The following is a 17,156-nucleotide window of genomic DNA, read 5'->3' as shown; positions in this document are numbered from 1 at the left end:
ACTGCTAAGGATTACTCATTTTATTTACTATTATATTTTTAATTGGATTTATTTTGAATACATCTGAGGAAACACTACACAACATGTTAGCTTTCAGTTTTACATTTCTACATTGCAGTGTTCTGAAAATGCATCATCGTGTTTTTCAAGTAGTTTCAGTTTTTGGATTGGTTTGAAAAACTAGTGGCATGAATAACTTTTAAACTACAACCAAACCTATCTTGAATACTACCTGTTTAATAGGACCATCTCTACAGCCACCACTGATGACTGGATATGGAAAAACACTTTGACAGGCTCTTCAGTGGTTGCTATTAGCAGTGTAATTGTATTTAGCTTTCACTGGCCGAATTTATTTAGTGGCAGATGCACAAGACAAAGTGCGTGTTAAACTTTGCTAATGTTGATATACTAGTAGTCCATCACAGCATGCACTCTGCCTTTACCAAGTTGGGCTGATCAAAAACTGGATGGGCTTTCTACAAATATGGAACAAGCCACCCAGACCATATCGCATGTTTATTTTGAGTACTTACGTGATTGCATATTTTGTCGATAAACACTATGTGTCTCATGTATAGAAGGATTCTTCACTTCAAATCACCATAAGAGCAGAGTTGTTCAGCAGATGGATAAAACCACTGCTTCAGTACTGGAAAGCCTGATTCAAAAAGTAGCCCAAACTCAAAACTAGTCTGTTAGATTGCCAGGTCCGGAAGTCACCATGTATAAAACAGCTAATGCATCCTTTTAACTTCCAATCTAGAATGGAGGCATTGTAATACTATAATGCAGAACAAAAATAGCAGTGGTTAATGAGTGGTGAATGTGAGCTTGCTTTTAATTATACAGCATCCTTGAATGTCAGCACATTATTTATTGTATGTACAAATTCATACCATGATGTATGTATGGTCTTTAACACAAGTCTACTGTTAACAATCATATTCCTAGAAGTCATTCAATATTGTCCATCTGAAACAATACATTCCTGGATATTGTTATAACTTTCCATTCTAAAATCTTTAACACAACATAACTACAAGCTATTTATCAACATTAAAAAATAAACACACTTGTTTTATCCCTTTTATATTAAACTCTACTGTACTTCACTGTTTGAACACAGTATCTGTGAAATACAGTATACACTTGTACTTGGAGAGCTGTGGCTTCATATTTTAAATGAAGCATATTACATTGAAAATAATTTAATATAACAAAGTCACTATTTAATTATGCATAAACTAAATCTGTATTTGTGAGATGTTAAGTTCTCCTTTTAACAGGAAGGCAATACAAAGGCAATACATTTACACACCATCAGCACTGCTCTGAGGACAGCAGCAATTCTTATTCCACAAAACTGCCATTCTAAGGAATCTTCTTCAGAGGTAGGCTTATACTGCAGGCTTTTAGTGGAACTTGCTTCCATTAACACTGATATTGAAATTGAATGTTTCTCCAATGTCATATCTCATTACATTTATTTTGTAACACATTTTAGACAAGAGACATTATGAAAATGCAAACCTTTTGTAAACTTGTATAAATGGAATTTGGCAGATTTTTCCTCTACTTTCTCAAATTGCAGCGCAGGAATAGTCACCTCTGCCTTTGTTAAAATACAGAAACGTTACATGAAATCCTAATTGCTTATCTACCACAGTAATACAGATATTTGTCTATAGAAAAAAAAAAAAAACATGGATCATCATGATTCCCTTACTGTAGGTGAATAGCAACAGGAAAAAAAAAAAAGAAAAATACTTATGTGGAACCATGATAGCAGCAGTATTCAATGAGGTAAACAGAGCAATGGTTCTTGGTGAGGTGGTTAAATCTCAGTGCTCTGCAGTGAGGAGTAGGTTCCTGGGGGCAGCAGGGACCATATTCTGGTGAAGCAGTCAGAGACGAGGGTTTGGCAGGAATCCTATCAGCAGAAAACTGTCACAAAGGTGACTGTAAAGCTTTATTTCCACCAATAACCGTTTAAGAGCTCAAATACAAGCCAGACCACTGTCCTTCTTAAGGCACCATTCTCATTTAACCCATTAAAACATGTTTCCATCTGCAATGTAACACACATAGATCAGCAGAGCCATGGATTCCAGTACAGAGTGTTGGGTAGCAGAAACACAGCTAAAGTGCTTAAGTACGTCCTTAAGAACCATTCCCAAAACTTTAAAATAACCATTAACTTCTATCCAATGAACCTTTCAAAATGATATACATTGGCTAAGCTTGCAGAGTAACATACATGAGCTATTACCATATGGGCTTACTATTAAGGCTGTTTTATATACCCATGTTCAAAAAGACAAAATGCTGATATTTGTTCCTGTTTGGAGCCCATCTTAAATCTGCTGACCCTTTTAAAAAAATTGTATGACCGTGAAAATACTGCTTTGGAGTTCTTTCATGACTCAGATTAAACTGCTCACTGCTATTTGCAATACCTCTCGTTTCCTCCAGGGAGGAGGAAAGACGGCAAGTCAAAAAAAAAAAAAAAAAAAAAAAAAAAAACACAACACTTTAACTGCAATTATCCATGGCACCTGGAGCAACAGTATATACAATATACACAGTATACATTATGGAGAACAAAAAAAAATCCACTAGCTTTAAACAATGAAAATAATTGAGACCGATAGATAGATAGATAGATAGATAGATAGATAGATAGATAGATAGATAGATAGAGATAGATAAGCAATATATTTTATGGCACCAGTTTATACCCCTTAGAATTAAATGATGGAAAAAAGAAGACTAGGAGTGTTTGATGGTGTATTTTCCTTTCTGAAGCTGGGAAATATATAGCTTAGACTTGCTGCCATCCAGTCTTTTGAACCAGACTTCATCGTGGTTTATGGTGGTTATTATAGCACTGCATAAAAAAACAAAAAACAATTAGAAGCATGATTTAATATGAATGCTCAGGGCTTCATGAAATACCAACTACCTGAATCATCTTACCTTGTAGGATATTCATCTTTCTTGTCAATGCATATCGTTTGCCCACGGCTGTACCACTCTCCATCATAAAATAACCTTCCCTCTTCTGATCGGGCGCTGTGCTGATGTTTTTCACTTTTTGTAGAAGCTGCAAGCGGAAATGTTCAGAGTTTGAGATGCAAGCCTGTTAAACTGTGGTGATAATGGGTCCTATATCTTTTGAGGCCATGATTGTGTTGAGGACAATTTTGTGAATAGGTGTTCCCTGGTAGAATATGTCTTATTAATATAAATTTACAGCAGTTTAAGCTTCAGGTGAATTGTGTTTAACCATAAAACACACTAACAAAACATGGAAGCAAATATAAAACACATTTGATCCTTACTTTCTGGTTTTACTCTGTGGGGTCCCAATGTAGCCATGGCCTGAGGAAAAAATAAATAAAACCTAAATCGAAGAAACACATGTATTTCTTCTGCAGCTGTGAAGCCTTACATACTTGAAAGGGTTGCACTGTTGTGTTCAACACAAAGCTTTTTAATGCTTCATTGTAAAGTGCTCTACTACCACCTTGTATGTATCCAACAGCCAGCTCTTTTTTTTTTTTTTAAATAAGCATGATTGGGATCATAAATACCTTTCTAATCGCGGTCCAGTCTTCAAGTATATCAAGATCTTGCAGCATGTAAACTATATATGGTCGTGAGAAAGTTATGGAAACTACACTGAAAAAACACACAGAAACAAAACAATTTGTTGGCAAATCCATCATTCCAAGACGTATCAAGCTCAAAAGGATATCTGACACAACAACTGGCTTCTTCTTTTTATCAGGGCTAAAGGGATCTTTTTTCTTGTTCTTCCTTGACTGGATTTCATCATTCCATAATTCTAAAGGAAATTAAAAAAAAAAAAAAAAAACAACAATATAAAAAACAGCAGTTTAAAAGAGATCTGTTCAGCTGTTTCAGAGATACTGTTACCCCAAATAAAACCCACAAGTTGGCTGACACTACAAAAACTTGATTGTTTTAAAAATAAAATGTAAGGCACTTTAACTAAAGCTCAACATACCCTGAAAATCTTAAAGCACACATTATGTTAATACTTACTAAGTTTTAGTCCAAGTGAATAATAATTTATGACTGAAATTCATCTTCCACCAACATGGATTATGTAATTGCTAACAGTATCAAAGTTGTTTCTCGCCAAGTTGAATGAATGCATCCTTTTCCTTGTCTGTGTAAATTTCCACACATACCCACTACAAATATAACCACATCTTAGAATCCTGAAATCAGCCTTACCTGAAGTGATGTCTATATTGTGCCTATCTTCTTCAAGTCTTCTGATTTTCTCTTCTAGTTCGCTTTGAACAGTGTCAAATAAAAGCAATTTTTCACTCTTGGGAAAGAAGACGACAACATAATGAGAAGGATCTGAATGATGTCTGGCACACGTGCATAAGATGCTAGCCTGCTCTGTTACACCAAGGAAGAGAAAGTATAGCCAGGATGAGCACAGATTCTGCAACATTAAAGAAAAAAAAAAAAAAAAAAACAACAACACACACTTTCGTGAACAGGGTTCAAAGGCCAGGGTACTCACCTCCCAGTGCTGGAAAGCTGCTTGAATTTCACAGTCATACTTGTTCTTCACAGATTCTAAAGAAAGCTCTCTATAGATCCCTGTGAACAGAACACAATAGTGCAGGGGGTTTTGTGAAAAAAAAAAAAGAACACTTCCCTATTCCTCAGAAAGGCATCTTGAAGGATCGGCAATAGTTAATTACCAAACAAATAAGACACATGCACTCATTGCTGTATATGTCTTAAACATCTTGCATGGAAACGCTGCTTACCTGCCACTTTACTTCTAATCTGCATGTTGTCCTGTAGAGTGGCCAATGGCTCCAGGTATTCTTGTGCCTTTCCAGCAATTACTTCTTGTAACTTGGCATCCACCTGACTGAGTCGTTCCTTATAAAGCCTAGCCATGAGAAAGAGGGAATTCAGGTTGAGCCGCTATCACGTCTGTGAATGTGCACACATATTCCAGATCCACCCAAAATGTATGACTTACAAACAAACCAAACATTGAAAGAAAGCTGGCACAGGTGGTGCAGGCAAGTTTGTCTCTCACATTGATGATGCAAAAAGCTTCTGTTGAGTAAACTAAGTAGGGTCTTTAGTAGAGAAAACATTGCTACAAGGCATGCTAAACTTAAAACTTTTTAAAATATGTTTTAAAAGATGTAATAAAAAACTGAAACCAAACAACATGAAGGATACCTACGTAGAGACATTTTAATATTGTACATTATTTATTATGCTTTTATTAGCATGACTTACTGGTCTTTCAGATCTGTAAACTGTTTCTCTAGGTTTGTCATTTCGTCTAAGCATTCAACTCTTCTCCTTTCGCAGTCTTCATCATCCATCTCTGAATAAAAAAAAGGGTGTTTAAAAAACATTTAACGCTAGTCGTGACAGTCACATATTTTTTTTGTGACGAATTCAAATATACTTTAATTTCAAATTATTTGGAAATATATTATAAATCACTGCTGTACAGAATATAAATTAAACCTCACCAATTAATTGTGCCAATTAATGCATACGTATTCACGTTTTGCTATTAGCGGAAACTTCACAATTTGTTTGCAATTTCTAACTTTGAACACGACCAGCTGGCTAGAGGATTCATAAAAAAAAAAAAAAGAAAAAAAGATCATATTGACAACGAATTATTTTTCAGCAACAGGGAGGGGAATTCTCGTCCTCCAGAAATTGTTCGATTTTCTAATAGTCAATTTAAATGTGTTTGTTTTCCATATTGAGCTCTACTATCTATTCGTACGTAAATCAGGGTCTGAACCGTATTTGATATACAGACCCACTCAATCAGGTCAACCAACCAGACAAAGAAAATGGGCTTATAACATAGGGTGACCAAAAAAAATAACACACACTTTATCGTACCTATTTTAAAGCACACTGTATTTAACGAATGTATGTGTTATACAGTATATTGTTTACAATTATTCTTCTTGCAAAATAAAAAAAAAAAACCTTGCATCCTCTTGTCTTCTAAGAATGAAATACAGAATTACCCCCCAAAAATAACGTGAACACGAATGTGCTATAACTAAAGAAACAGATTTAAAAACGAAAATATTTCAAGCACCCCCACCTGAACTGTCTCCATCTTCCGAAACTGAAGAGCTCTCTGTGTCCTCTTCGTCGGAGCTGCTGCCGTCGTGCTCCGGGTAATCTACCTCCATTTCTTCGTGGTTACTCTCCTTCTTCTCCCTCGAATGCACCGGCATTGTATCTGTTAATTATTCTTAAACTGCTGAGATATTCCAAATGTACCAATTCTCCTATTTTAAACAAGCTGAATGCAAAGCTGGGTACCAACCTAACATGGAGCTTACTGCTTGAGGGGGTGGTGGTGATGGGCAGTTATTTTAGCCAATCGTATGCATTAGAAGGACAACCGTGATGCCCTAGTCCAATCGGGTTTAAGAGGGGTGGTATTTGAGGCATAACATGGATGGTTGACTCGCGCTATTTTCCTCTCTTAGTTTTCTGGGAGTTGAAGTTCACAGGTATTTTGTTCAAAAGCAAAATATAAAGAATAGTAGATGGTTGAAAATATATGTCCCAAAATGCTATGCGCTTTATTATTTATTATCACGTTTCTTTTTTTTCAGTTTACGAACATATAAAGCATCTGACAGCCTATACTAATCAATTGACTATTAAAAGATAGTTACAAGTAACTTGATCCATGAAGTTAAACGCGGTCTTAAATTGATTATGATTGACAGTTTAGTATACTGTTTTAAAATGTTTAGCATGCCATGTAATTTATGTTTGCTACCTTCTGAATATGTTGGATTTCGAGTGTATAATAGCTTTTTATATACAAAGATAACTTTGTAACTTTGCTGACTACATAACACTTGTAAATATTTGGGTGTGCTTTTTTTAACGACAGTTAAAAAAAAAATGAATATGAACGACAATCAACAGATTTATTTTTATTTTGAGACGTATATCGGTACACTGTAATCACGTTCACGTCCAAGTCAACACGCAATACAACTTTCGGGTGCTTCGATAGTATTGTGGCTTTTGTAGGAAGCCTTCCTTCCCTTGAAATAGGCCTCTTCTCAGTTGTAAGCAGATAAAAAAAAGTGCCATGTAATCCCTCCACATTAAGTTTGAGTAAGTGTCACATTTATGTTTAGATGGCAATTAACACTGAAGACTGCAAAAAAACAAACCAAAAAACATCAAAATAATATACCAATAATTGTGGGTCCTGACAAAAAAACCCCTCAAACTATGGAAGGAAAAGCTTTCTGCCGTTTCCATGACGATAGATGCCCCACTGTTTAAGGGGTTTTATTTAAAAATATATTAGAAGCAGGAAGAATAAATTCAACTCTTTTTTTTGCAGCAATAGGGGGGTGTATTGCTCTGTCTTGATTAGTTTATTTTCCTGTCTTGATCTCTCCGCCATATTTGAAGACATTTACTATTCTGTTTGGGAGAAACGCTGTGTTGTGTGTGAGGTGCGTTTCGTGTGAGGTTTTCCTGTAAAACGCAGAGATTCCCGTTCGTTTTATTTATGTATTTATTTATTTTATATAACATGTAGACTTATTTGAAATAGTCTCAGTTTTAAATGATAACGGTTGCAGATTTATTTTTTAATTTGAAGCTACACAGGGGGGCTCCCTTTTCTGGTCCCTCTATTTGCTTTCGGCATGTTTTCTAAAAAAACGCATGGGGACGTTAAGAAGTCGACACAGAAAGTGCTGGAGACCAAAAAGGATGTCCTGACTCGCCTCAAACACTTACGAATTGTCATAGGTGAGCTTAAAACGATTTAATTCTTACGATTTGCTGCTGACGTGTGGGACTGCAATTTTGGGGTTTCTCTCCTGAAATGAATTAGTAAGATACGATTTTCATAGAGGTTTAGATTGGCGATTGCTTGGGTTTATATATTGCTTTACCATTCGCCCATGCAGTGTATTGGGCTCTCGTTGTAATCGGGTGAGAAGAGTGTTGAATAACAATCGCTTTTGAGGTAGCCTTTTGTGTTGAGGCACAGGTAATTATTTATTTACTAAACAAAACGTTGATTTGCTTCAGTTAAGACATTCGTCTTTTTTTTGTGCACGACTTTTAAACAAAATAGTTTTCTAGTACATCTGATTAATAATTCGTTTATGGGTGTGTCAAACGATTGTGTCAATTATCTTTATTTTTTATATTGTACGCCAGCATAACACGTACGTGTAGGTTGGGTGTGCTTTTACCACAAGCAATACAAGATCATGAGTTGATAAGACGATAGTATTTACGTAGTCATACATTGACAAATATGTATCTGTGTAATATCAGAGTGTATTTTACAGAAGCTACACGCTATAGTCTTCTGCCCATAGAATGTTGCAAAACATTACCATTGTTAAATGTGTTAACGCTTATAAACAGCTTTTAGCTATACACGCTGTACTGTGCGTTTGAATTGTTTGTGAAGTATCTTCATCTGAATCACCTAGACTTCAGCAAAGTACAGATCTGCAAGCATGGGCCACATAGCTTTGCAAAAGTAGTGTTGCATTATGTATATCAAAAAGGTAATATGAGCAGTTTAACTTAAAATAAATAAATAAATAAATAAATAATTTAAGGTATTCCGATGAATGTTAGTTCACCCAGAACAGTTACTGTACTGTACAGTAGCCTGCAGGCGTATTTTGGTGGGGTTTTTTTTGTTTTTTTTTTTTTTTTTTTGGTTGTTTGTTTTAACCTTTGCCTACAATGCAAATTTAAGTGGGAAGCGCAGTGGAATCTGTGCTCATGCTGTTATTTAAATCCTTGCTACAGGAAAGTTCTTCACTGTGGCTGGGAATATGGTTGAGTGTCTTTCATATAGGGGCTTTTGCACTTTTCTTTGGAATTTATCCGAGGAATAAATGTTAATTTTAGTGGCACTGTTCTGGAACAGCACATTTTAAAACCTGACATAATTTAAAATAAACCTATGCACGGTGGTATAATTAATACCGATGTTAAATGCACAATTTACCAGTTATGACAGAAATTTAACACAAATTGGGGAAAGAAAGAAAGCAAATTCGGAATTCAGTTCAGTGATTGTTTTGTATGGATATTGTTGTACTTCTATGAAATAGGCGTATTTTCTTACAGAAGTATAATTTTGTGTTGGAATTAAATTCTTAATACTTGTCCTACACGTTTCTTTGAGATTAGAATATCTGCAAGAAAATAGTTCAAGTACCCGAGTCGCTACTGCAAGATGTCCAGTCACATGGAATTTAGAACTAGTGTAATCATCATTTAGAAGAAACGCAATCAGTTTGAGTGTAATTATAGTGGGTTGTTCCATAACAACTGCTGATATAATTTCCCTAGGTACTGCTATTCTGGTACTGGTGATTTACCCCTCAAGAAATTAGCAGTGGACACAAGTCCATGTAGTCTTGGTTACTTCCTTTTAATAGTGGTTTTAGACCATTGTTGAAAGCTGCTGTGAGCAATTGTGACTCTTACCTCGCTGCTCATGCAATAAGCTCACAAAGTAAACAGGAGGTCATTTTTGTTTAAGAGGCATACTGTCTTGCATTGTAAATTGAGAGTTAGTAATTAATGTAATTTCTATTGTATGTTGAACTAGACCAGATTGTACCTTTTTTGTATCTAGATATTAAATTATAGTTTTTACTGTATTTATTTATTAATTGGTGCCATAAAACTCCCAAGATAATAAACATTTCTTACAGTACAAGACCATCCCAACCCTGGAATCTTGCAAGCATGCATTTGTGTTTTAAGTTGTACTGTAATGTAAGCCTATTATGTCAACTGTGTTGTGACCAGTTCCTGAAAAATAATTTAACATACAAAGCCATATCCTAAAATGCAGAGTTTTGAATGATTCAATCCTCTGAAATTCCCATATCTTTGTCCCTTATCTCATTGTGTCTCTATTTTTTCTTCGTTTGACTATACGTACAGTGCACCCCACACCCTACTCCGACTCTTATGTATTGCTGCCATATGCATCTCTGTGACTTTTATGTCTTAAATCGACAATATTCAAACATGCTAGATTTTCTTGTACTTTCAGGGTACTGATGTTGATAATACCAGTAAATATACTTTTTGGATTTTAAAAACACGGCCCAATTTCACATCTAGTAGAGAAGTAGAGTAATTCAGTATAGTGTGCTGGTTAGTACCTATCCCAAACAAGCTATTCACGGAATTTAAGAACTGATGAAATGATAGGTCTGATCTACATGCATTGCACAGAAATGTGAGGACATGGTTGTTGCCACTGCTGACTAGTTTGCAAAGATATGAAATTTAATAATGATCAACAATATCAAACTTTTATTTTGTTCAGAAAAACACTTTGGGGGGGACGGGGGACGGGTGGGGACAAACATTCTTTAAATAACTTGAGATAAAGCTATGTGAATATAGCCTAACATAACTGTTACTGCCACATTGTTTGAATCTTTGGCCATATCAACACAAACTGTTCTATGAGAGTTCTATGATGTGGCCCTTTTTTTTTTATAGTGTAATGTATGTCTCTTTCCACCCCACAGAGAATGCCGAATCAGTTGATCTGAAACATTTTTTTGACCAGAATTATTCACACATCTTCTATGTTTTCTTTGAAAATTTTGTGACCATTGAAGTTGGTCTTAAACAGAAAGGTAAGATCTAATTATTTTGTTATTTTTTTGCTCCGGTTCCCTTATCCAAAATATTGAATGTGTACAAACAAACTGTAGTGTTCCAGTTATATATAACCGGTCTTGAGAATACTGTGCATTTTAGTCATTCAAATTCCCTGTTGCCAACATGCGATGAATGGTGTCTTTACTCCTCAAAGTATATCGCATTTCAGCAATTAAGACCCAATGTAACTCTAGAGATGTCAAAATCTGGATTTTTCATTAACTTAAATGGAAAATTCTTTTTTGGCTTTAGTTGTCATTTGTGATGATGCACATCGATTCAGTTCTACGATAGCTCAGGACTCCTTTCATATTTAAATGTTGGTAATGAGAAGTATCCATTAAAGTAGAACAATGACAGGAAGTCTAGTAAGCCATGACTATACATCTCCAATTAAGAGTGAAGAGGAATTGGTTCTTTTGAGAATGATTACATTTGGCATTACTTGTAGCGAGTCTGAAACATTTTTCTCCTTATGCCATTAAACATATTAGCCCAAAAATTGAAGGAGCATACTGTGCTGTAGCTCGGTTTCTATCTGTGGTAAAACTCCAATCTACTCTAGGATTTGAAAATTTCTGCTGGTGCAATCATCTTGATTTGTATAGAGTCTAAGCTGAATCAACCTTTTCTGGGGACTGAATAACAATAATAGAAGTCTGATTCGCAAGCATATCTTCTGACATTTAACTTTTAATAATATGCATTTATCAGTGAGGTGTGTATTTATATCTTTTTTGCATATCTTTCAGGTCACAAATCGCAAAGAGAAGAACTAGATTCTATCCTTTTTATATTTGAGGTAAGATTGAAGTTAGGCTTGTTATCTTTTGGCCCAGCTATCTGCAAGCAGGCCAGTGAACATTCCAGCTTGTAAGAGCCAATGAGTGGCTGTCTAGGAATTCTTCCCTTATTGAGCTGGGAGTTGAACCTTTCACTTTGATAAAACAAATTCCTGAGTAATATAAACAAAGAACCCTTAAATATATTACATTTTGTACTGTTTTCACTAACAGCCTCCTACAGTATGTGGATAACAGACCTCCAGAATTATTTTGTTTTTATCTTAACAATTATGTTGCATGTGTGCTTATGCCAAATATGATTACATTTCCAGCTATTAAACACTAGGAAAATCCAAGGGTGTACTACTAAAGTGCTAAAATCCATGTAAATCGCCAATATATTTTGTTATTTAAAAGTTTTAATGAAACTTTTTTTTTCTTTTTGTTTAGAAAATTTTACAACTTCTCCCTGAAAGAATACAGGGAAGATGGCAATTCCACAGTATAGGTAACGGTTTCTGTTTTTAATAGCATTGTTAACTGAGGTTTTATTGTCAAAATTCAAATACACCGGATCTTGAATTCCGCATTACAGTGTAGCAAATGTAATGTAAGGAAAAACTATAAGGTTCATGAAGACTTTAGTCAACGCATTTTAGTGTAGTTTCATATAGTTGTGGCTCATTATTTATGGATGATTTACACACGTTGTGCCTCCCATGCAGTCATCCTGTTTTTCTTCACCTTTCATTTTGTTCTGAAGTTTATGATCTTTTAAGCTATGTTTAGTCTTATTTAAACAAAGCCATAATTTATGTGATTTATTTCCCCAGGAGGTTTTATGTAGGGAGGCAAAAATGTGAAAAGGAAATCGCAAGACTACAACTGTGGTGAAATGTTTTGAAAAGCTACTGCCTTTCTCTGACATTGTTAAACTGGGAATACAGGGTTGTTTATTGTAGCTGCAGTCTGTCCTTTTTGTTTTCCAAGGTGATCTTTCCTTTTCCTACGCACCCAGTTCTGTTGCTGTAGGATGCAAAGATCACCGAGAGTAAACAGAGAGTGCCATGGTCTTGGTGTCAAGTTTTGCTAAGTCTGACCGAGAACTCTGACATGCAATGTGCAGAAAAACAAAAAGATATATTTTTTGTTGTTGGGTGGGCAGTTTAAAATAAATTAAGTGAATCTGTTTTTGTTTTTTTTAATTGATGTCTGTTACAGGTCTAATTTTAAAGAAGCTCCTGCACACTGGAAATTCTTTGAAGGTAATGTTTTTGTTTTACTACCACTATCCTCACTGTATCTAATGAGCTTAGCTTAATTGCTTTTGGAAAGTCTTGGTAATACACTTTAGCAATATTGCATTTTTATGAAATACAGTAAGCTTGTGAAACCAGACTTCCTTGAGGTTTTGCAGAGATATGAATTAACCCTGTATTGCACCACCCACTAATGTCTCTTGTCTAGTAGATTGACTGCTGGATTTCTAGTTTGAGTGTATTAGATTTTAGATTTTTTTTAGTTGAATAAAATATACATGATTAAATGTCTGTAGAGGATTATTTTTAATCTCTTTCAATCAAGATTGAGACACTTTTGCAAAATTAAATGTAAAGCTAAGCCCTGAGCTCACCTGCATGGCTAGAGAAACAAAAAACGATTGTAAGGATAACCTCTGCCTTGTTTCTAGATCCGCAGAGAGGGGGTTCGTCTCTTTCTCCTGTGGATGCAGGCACTCCAGACTAACTGCAGTAGAGAACAGCTGTGGATGTTTGCTTGTCTGATACCTGGCTTTCCACACCCACACTCGGAACATGGACCTCGAACCCTGGAAAATCTTATCAACCCTCCACTCAGCCTTCAAGAAAGTGAGAACCGTTTACACACGCCTAACAGTCTCTTACTTTTTTTAAAAAATAAGTTTCTTACCAGTACATTTTTATTAAATGCATTTACTTCAAATTCAAGGAACAAGGAGAAATTGTGTAATGCAAAATGTTTTACCTTGCAAATTCATAACATTTATAAACCTATTTAAAAATGCTATTACCTGTAGGTACCAACTAAAATGAATCCTCAGCTGAAATAATCATATAATGCTAATTTCGCATTTGTTAAAAATCCGCAAAATTAATGCGTTTAGAAATATTTTATTCCTACATGTGCCGTACATTAAAAGAAAAAGAAGCGTAAACATTTATTGCAGTAGAAATTGACCTTGAAGGCTTTAAAATTAACTCTGCTTCCCCTTGTGGAGCGCTAACTAGAACATGTTTTAATGGCCTGTAATAGATGAACTATGTTTTTGCCCTGGTTTTTGTTTTTTTTCAGCACAAGTCACTCCAGAAGAGATCACTCCCCTCGTCCCTCCTCAATCAGGAGATAAAGGACAAGAAGATCTTGCAAGCTATTTTTTAGAAGCACTTTTAAAATACATGGTAATCCAGGTATACTTCCTGTTTTACTAATCCTTGTAATACACTTTGTTGCCTTGTCTGGTTTTATTACTAAATGTGACTTTCAGCTTTATTTTCTTCTTCTTCTTATTCTTCTTCTTCTTCTTCTTCTTCTTCTTCTTAATAATAATAATAATAATGATAATTGCTTTGAAAGTATTACCTTAGGGGTGGCTTAATAAACTAAAGCTTTCTGTAGTTTCCTTAGGGGTGGCTTTTTTTTTTTTTTTTTTTTTTTTTTTTTTTAAAACAAACGGTTAATTTATCAGATGCAAAGCTATAAAGACACTTTGTACTTATCAAGTTACCCCTGCATGTTCACATAGTAAAACCGTTTCTGCAGTCAAGTGTGCATGCGTGGCTAGTTATATCTGTCTAAAGCTAATGTCTGAAATGATTTTCAGAATGCTGTCAAGTTTTTTTTCCATAGAATTGCAGTTTACTTATCCAGCAATTATATGGACTCCCCAGGTTTAAATCTATATTCCCAAGGCTCAGAGTTGAGTTGTGCTTTCTCACTAACCTGTACTGTATCCAGCCCCAGCTCTAATTTGGACTACCCAATGTAACCTTAGATAAAGTAGTCAAGGATTAGTGCTTGTCAGGATCTATGAAACCAGTTGTAAAACTAGCAACAACACCTCAGTTTGCACCTTTTTTCTTTCTTATGTTCGCAGGCAAAGAGTTTGCAATGGAAGAACAAAGAAAATCACGAAAAGGGCTTCGCTTTCCTATTTGGAAATTTCAAGAAGTATTATCTTCCTCATATTTTTCCAAATTTTTGCAAGGAGACCAGTTTATATAATCCTGTATTAGGTAAGTGTTTTGTTTTATGCTGTCTGTGTCATTGTGACATTCTTCATTTCTCTAGAAAATAATCCGTTCTTTTGCTCCATAAATTTTCTTTTATACAGAGGTCCCTCACATGAGACCAAAGCCACACTATGTTATAGTAAAGAGAGACCCAGAGACCAATGAAGACATCTATTGCACTAAAGAGATGTTCCTGAACGCTCGAGTCATATTCATTCGATGGCTGGTATCCTTTTGGCTGGAGCCCAAGTCAAACACAGGGACTCATATCCCTGGTACTGAAGGAGAAAATGTACCAAAGAACATTCAGGTGAGCATGCAAGCCAATTATGCCAATTAAACCAAAATCTAATCTGTAGAGAATTCCGGATACCACAAGTGAAACCTGTTTTGTTGACCCCCAAAAAAGGCAAATCTTTCATTGTTAGCATTCATATAATTCAGGGCTGACATTCTTGAACTATAACTCCTTAACTAAATATTGCCACCTGATTTTGCAGACTCAGATTAGCAAAGGTAGTCCAAATTTGGGGTCTGTCAAAGCATGCAAAAGTGGTAATGGTAAAATTGTTTATCTTGCACTATTAAGAAATCAATCAGGAGCCTCTAAATGATCAACTTTGATATATTTCTTCATTTGATGCTTGTTTAGTCAGTTTTGTTTAAAAAACATTAAGTGGTGCAAACCAGAAAATCTAGTCCTCACTTCAACTCACAAACTGAAATTCAATTATTTTAACCCCTTTAGCAGTTCAATATTTTGCCTTTGTGTTGAATTGGACACCATGCTTCCATGCTTGACATTTCAGAGAGCCGCAGCAGGATTGGCTGCCAGGGAAGATGCCGCCCCTCGACCTGATAATGTAGATGGAAACACGCAGCCAGAGCAGTCTCACTCCAACACCAGCACCCTGACGGAAAGGGAGCCAAGTTCTTCAAGCCTTTGCAGTTTAGATGAGGAGCATCTCACAGACATCGAGGTGGTCCGGAAGGTCTTCTGCTCTTCCAGAACCAATGTCAACTTCATGACTGAGATCTTCCGGCAGGTACTGTATAGTGAACTGCAAAACTTCTCCTCATCAACACATTTCAGTGTCGACATGGATATTGCAGAAGACAAACAGCTGTGTTGTAACTGCCTTTGTGTTTTCAATACAGGCCTTCCTGCTGCCAATCTGTGAGGCAGCTGCCATGAGAAAGGTGGTGAGGGTTTACCAAGAGTGGATTCAGCAGGAAGACAAACCCATTTTCATGAGGGAACCTGAAGATGTACAATACTCTCCGGCCACCAGTGTCATCCACCTGGAAACAGCAGGAGAACACATGGTGGAGAAAGAGAAGGAGGAGGTAAGTAAAGACAGTGTGAAAGTAGTCACCGGTAGGTGTACTTTATACTATACAATATGCAGTGTATGGCAGTAGTTAGAACTTCACCATGATCATTTTTTGTCTAAGGAGTTAACAATATGCCTTCATAATGTTTAGGAAAAAGTTGTAAAGGCATCAGGACACACACGGACCCCCAGCTGGACAAGAAACTCCTCGTACCAAGATGCCATCAACAAGGTGCCGGACTCGGAGCTTGTGGAGTATAATGTAGCAGCAGGTGCACAATCCACACTGCAGGTGTGGTTTCACGCTCTTTTTTTCTTACACGTTGCTTTTCTTTTACATTTCCCACTGTGGTAGTGATCACAAACCACATCAACTTTATGGTCAGTAATGTGAGCTCAAGAATAAAGAAGATTTTAAAATCAGTTTAGCTGTAATTTATAGCTTTGCAGTCATCTATGTGGATGTGCTTTCATGCTCATGCATAATTTTATATTGTGTTATTACACTTCTACATGTTTCAGGTTTTCATTACCAACTCTTCCAATGTATTCCTTCTGGAACCTGCTAATGATGTTAAATTCCTTCTGGAAGAACACATTGATATGTGCAAGCGTGTTCTCAACATTTATCGCAGCCTGGTTATGCATGAAACAATGGATCAGAAAACATGGTATGTTTAGAATTTTTTTTAGCACAGATACAGGTTTATATTTAAAAAAATTGTTATACAGTGCGTTCAGAAATACATTTGCTCTGTAAATCATCTGAAATACTTCCATGCTCCACAGGTCTTTTTATATAACCATTCATTTTCCTGTTTTGGGTGATAGGGAGCAAATTCTTTTGGTGTTACTCAGGGTCACAGAGTGTGTGATGAAGAAACCGCCATCAGCAGTGCCACATGGAAAAAAGACGATGACCCTCGCAGGACGACTTGCCGGGGCAATATTTCAGGTATGAATGTTATTTTTAATATTACGCGAAACTATTTTATAGTGCAGTGATATTTGTA

The 17,156-nt window shown here is 35.9% G+C and overlaps 2 protein-coding genes across 10 annotated transcripts in view; one reads left to right on the top strand and one right to left on the bottom strand.

The window, feature by feature from the left end:
* Positions 1-803: 803 nt before the first annotated feature.
* On the bottom strand, positions 804-6,407 carry LOC121329530 (breast cancer metastasis-suppressor 1-like protein-A). The gene is made up of 10 exons (XM_041275135.1): positions 6,152-6,407; positions 5,311-5,401; positions 4,821-4,948; positions 4,568-4,647; positions 4,267-4,363; positions 3,761-3,850; positions 3,597-3,661; positions 3,345-3,384; positions 2,980-3,106; positions 804-2,890 (listed from the first exon to the last, which is right to left on the bottom strand). Exons 1-10 carry the CDS (start codon positions 6,285-6,287, stop codon positions 2,773-2,775), a joined length of 972 nt encoding a protein of 323 aa, XP_041131069.1. The 5' UTR covers positions 6,288-6,407; the 3' UTR covers positions 804-2,772.
* Positions 6,408-7,521: 1,114 nt separating this feature from the next.
* Positions 7,522-17,156, top strand: part of LOC121330170 (ral GTPase-activating protein subunit alpha-1-like) — a 49,250-nt gene continuing 39,615 nt past the window's right edge. For 8 of the 9 annotated variants that reach the window (XR_005951836.1, XM_041276495.1, XM_041276493.1 and 5 more), the window contains exons 1-14: positions 7,522-7,842; positions 10,620-10,730; positions 11,508-11,557; positions 11,991-12,048; positions 12,762-12,805; positions 13,231-13,408; positions 13,872-13,987; positions 14,674-14,812; positions 14,911-15,119; positions 15,619-15,855; positions 15,968-16,156; positions 16,295-16,435; positions 16,666-16,814; positions 16,975-17,098. Coding sequence is in view for 8 of the 9 variants with exons in the window: in XM_041276495.1 (XP_041132429.1) it covers positions 7,737-7,842; positions 10,620-10,730; positions 11,508-11,557; positions 11,991-12,048; positions 12,762-12,805; positions 13,231-13,408; positions 13,872-13,987; positions 14,674-14,812; positions 14,911-15,119; positions 15,619-15,855; positions 15,968-16,156; positions 16,295-16,435; positions 16,666-16,814; positions 16,975-17,098 (1,851 nt within the window). In the remaining variant the exon portion in view is untranslated. The remainder of the gene's footprint in view (positions 7,843-10,619; positions 10,731-11,507; positions 11,558-11,990; positions 12,049-12,761; positions 12,806-13,230; positions 13,409-13,871; positions 13,988-14,673; positions 14,813-14,910; positions 15,120-15,618; positions 15,856-15,967; positions 16,157-16,294; positions 16,436-16,665; positions 16,815-16,974; positions 17,099-17,156) is intronic. The other variant, XM_041276490.1, reaches the window with a different exon arrangement.

The sequence above is a fragment of the Polyodon spathula genome, chromosome 17 (genome assembly GCF_017654505.1).
Source record: "Polyodon spathula isolate WHYD16114869_AA chromosome 17, ASM1765450v1, whole genome shotgun sequence".
Taxonomy (NCBI): domain Eukaryota; kingdom Metazoa; phylum Chordata; class Actinopteri; order Acipenseriformes; family Polyodontidae; genus Polyodon; species Polyodon spathula.
The sequence above is the reverse complement of the archived record's forward strand: the minus strand, read 5'-3'. Positions and strand labels throughout refer to the sequence as shown.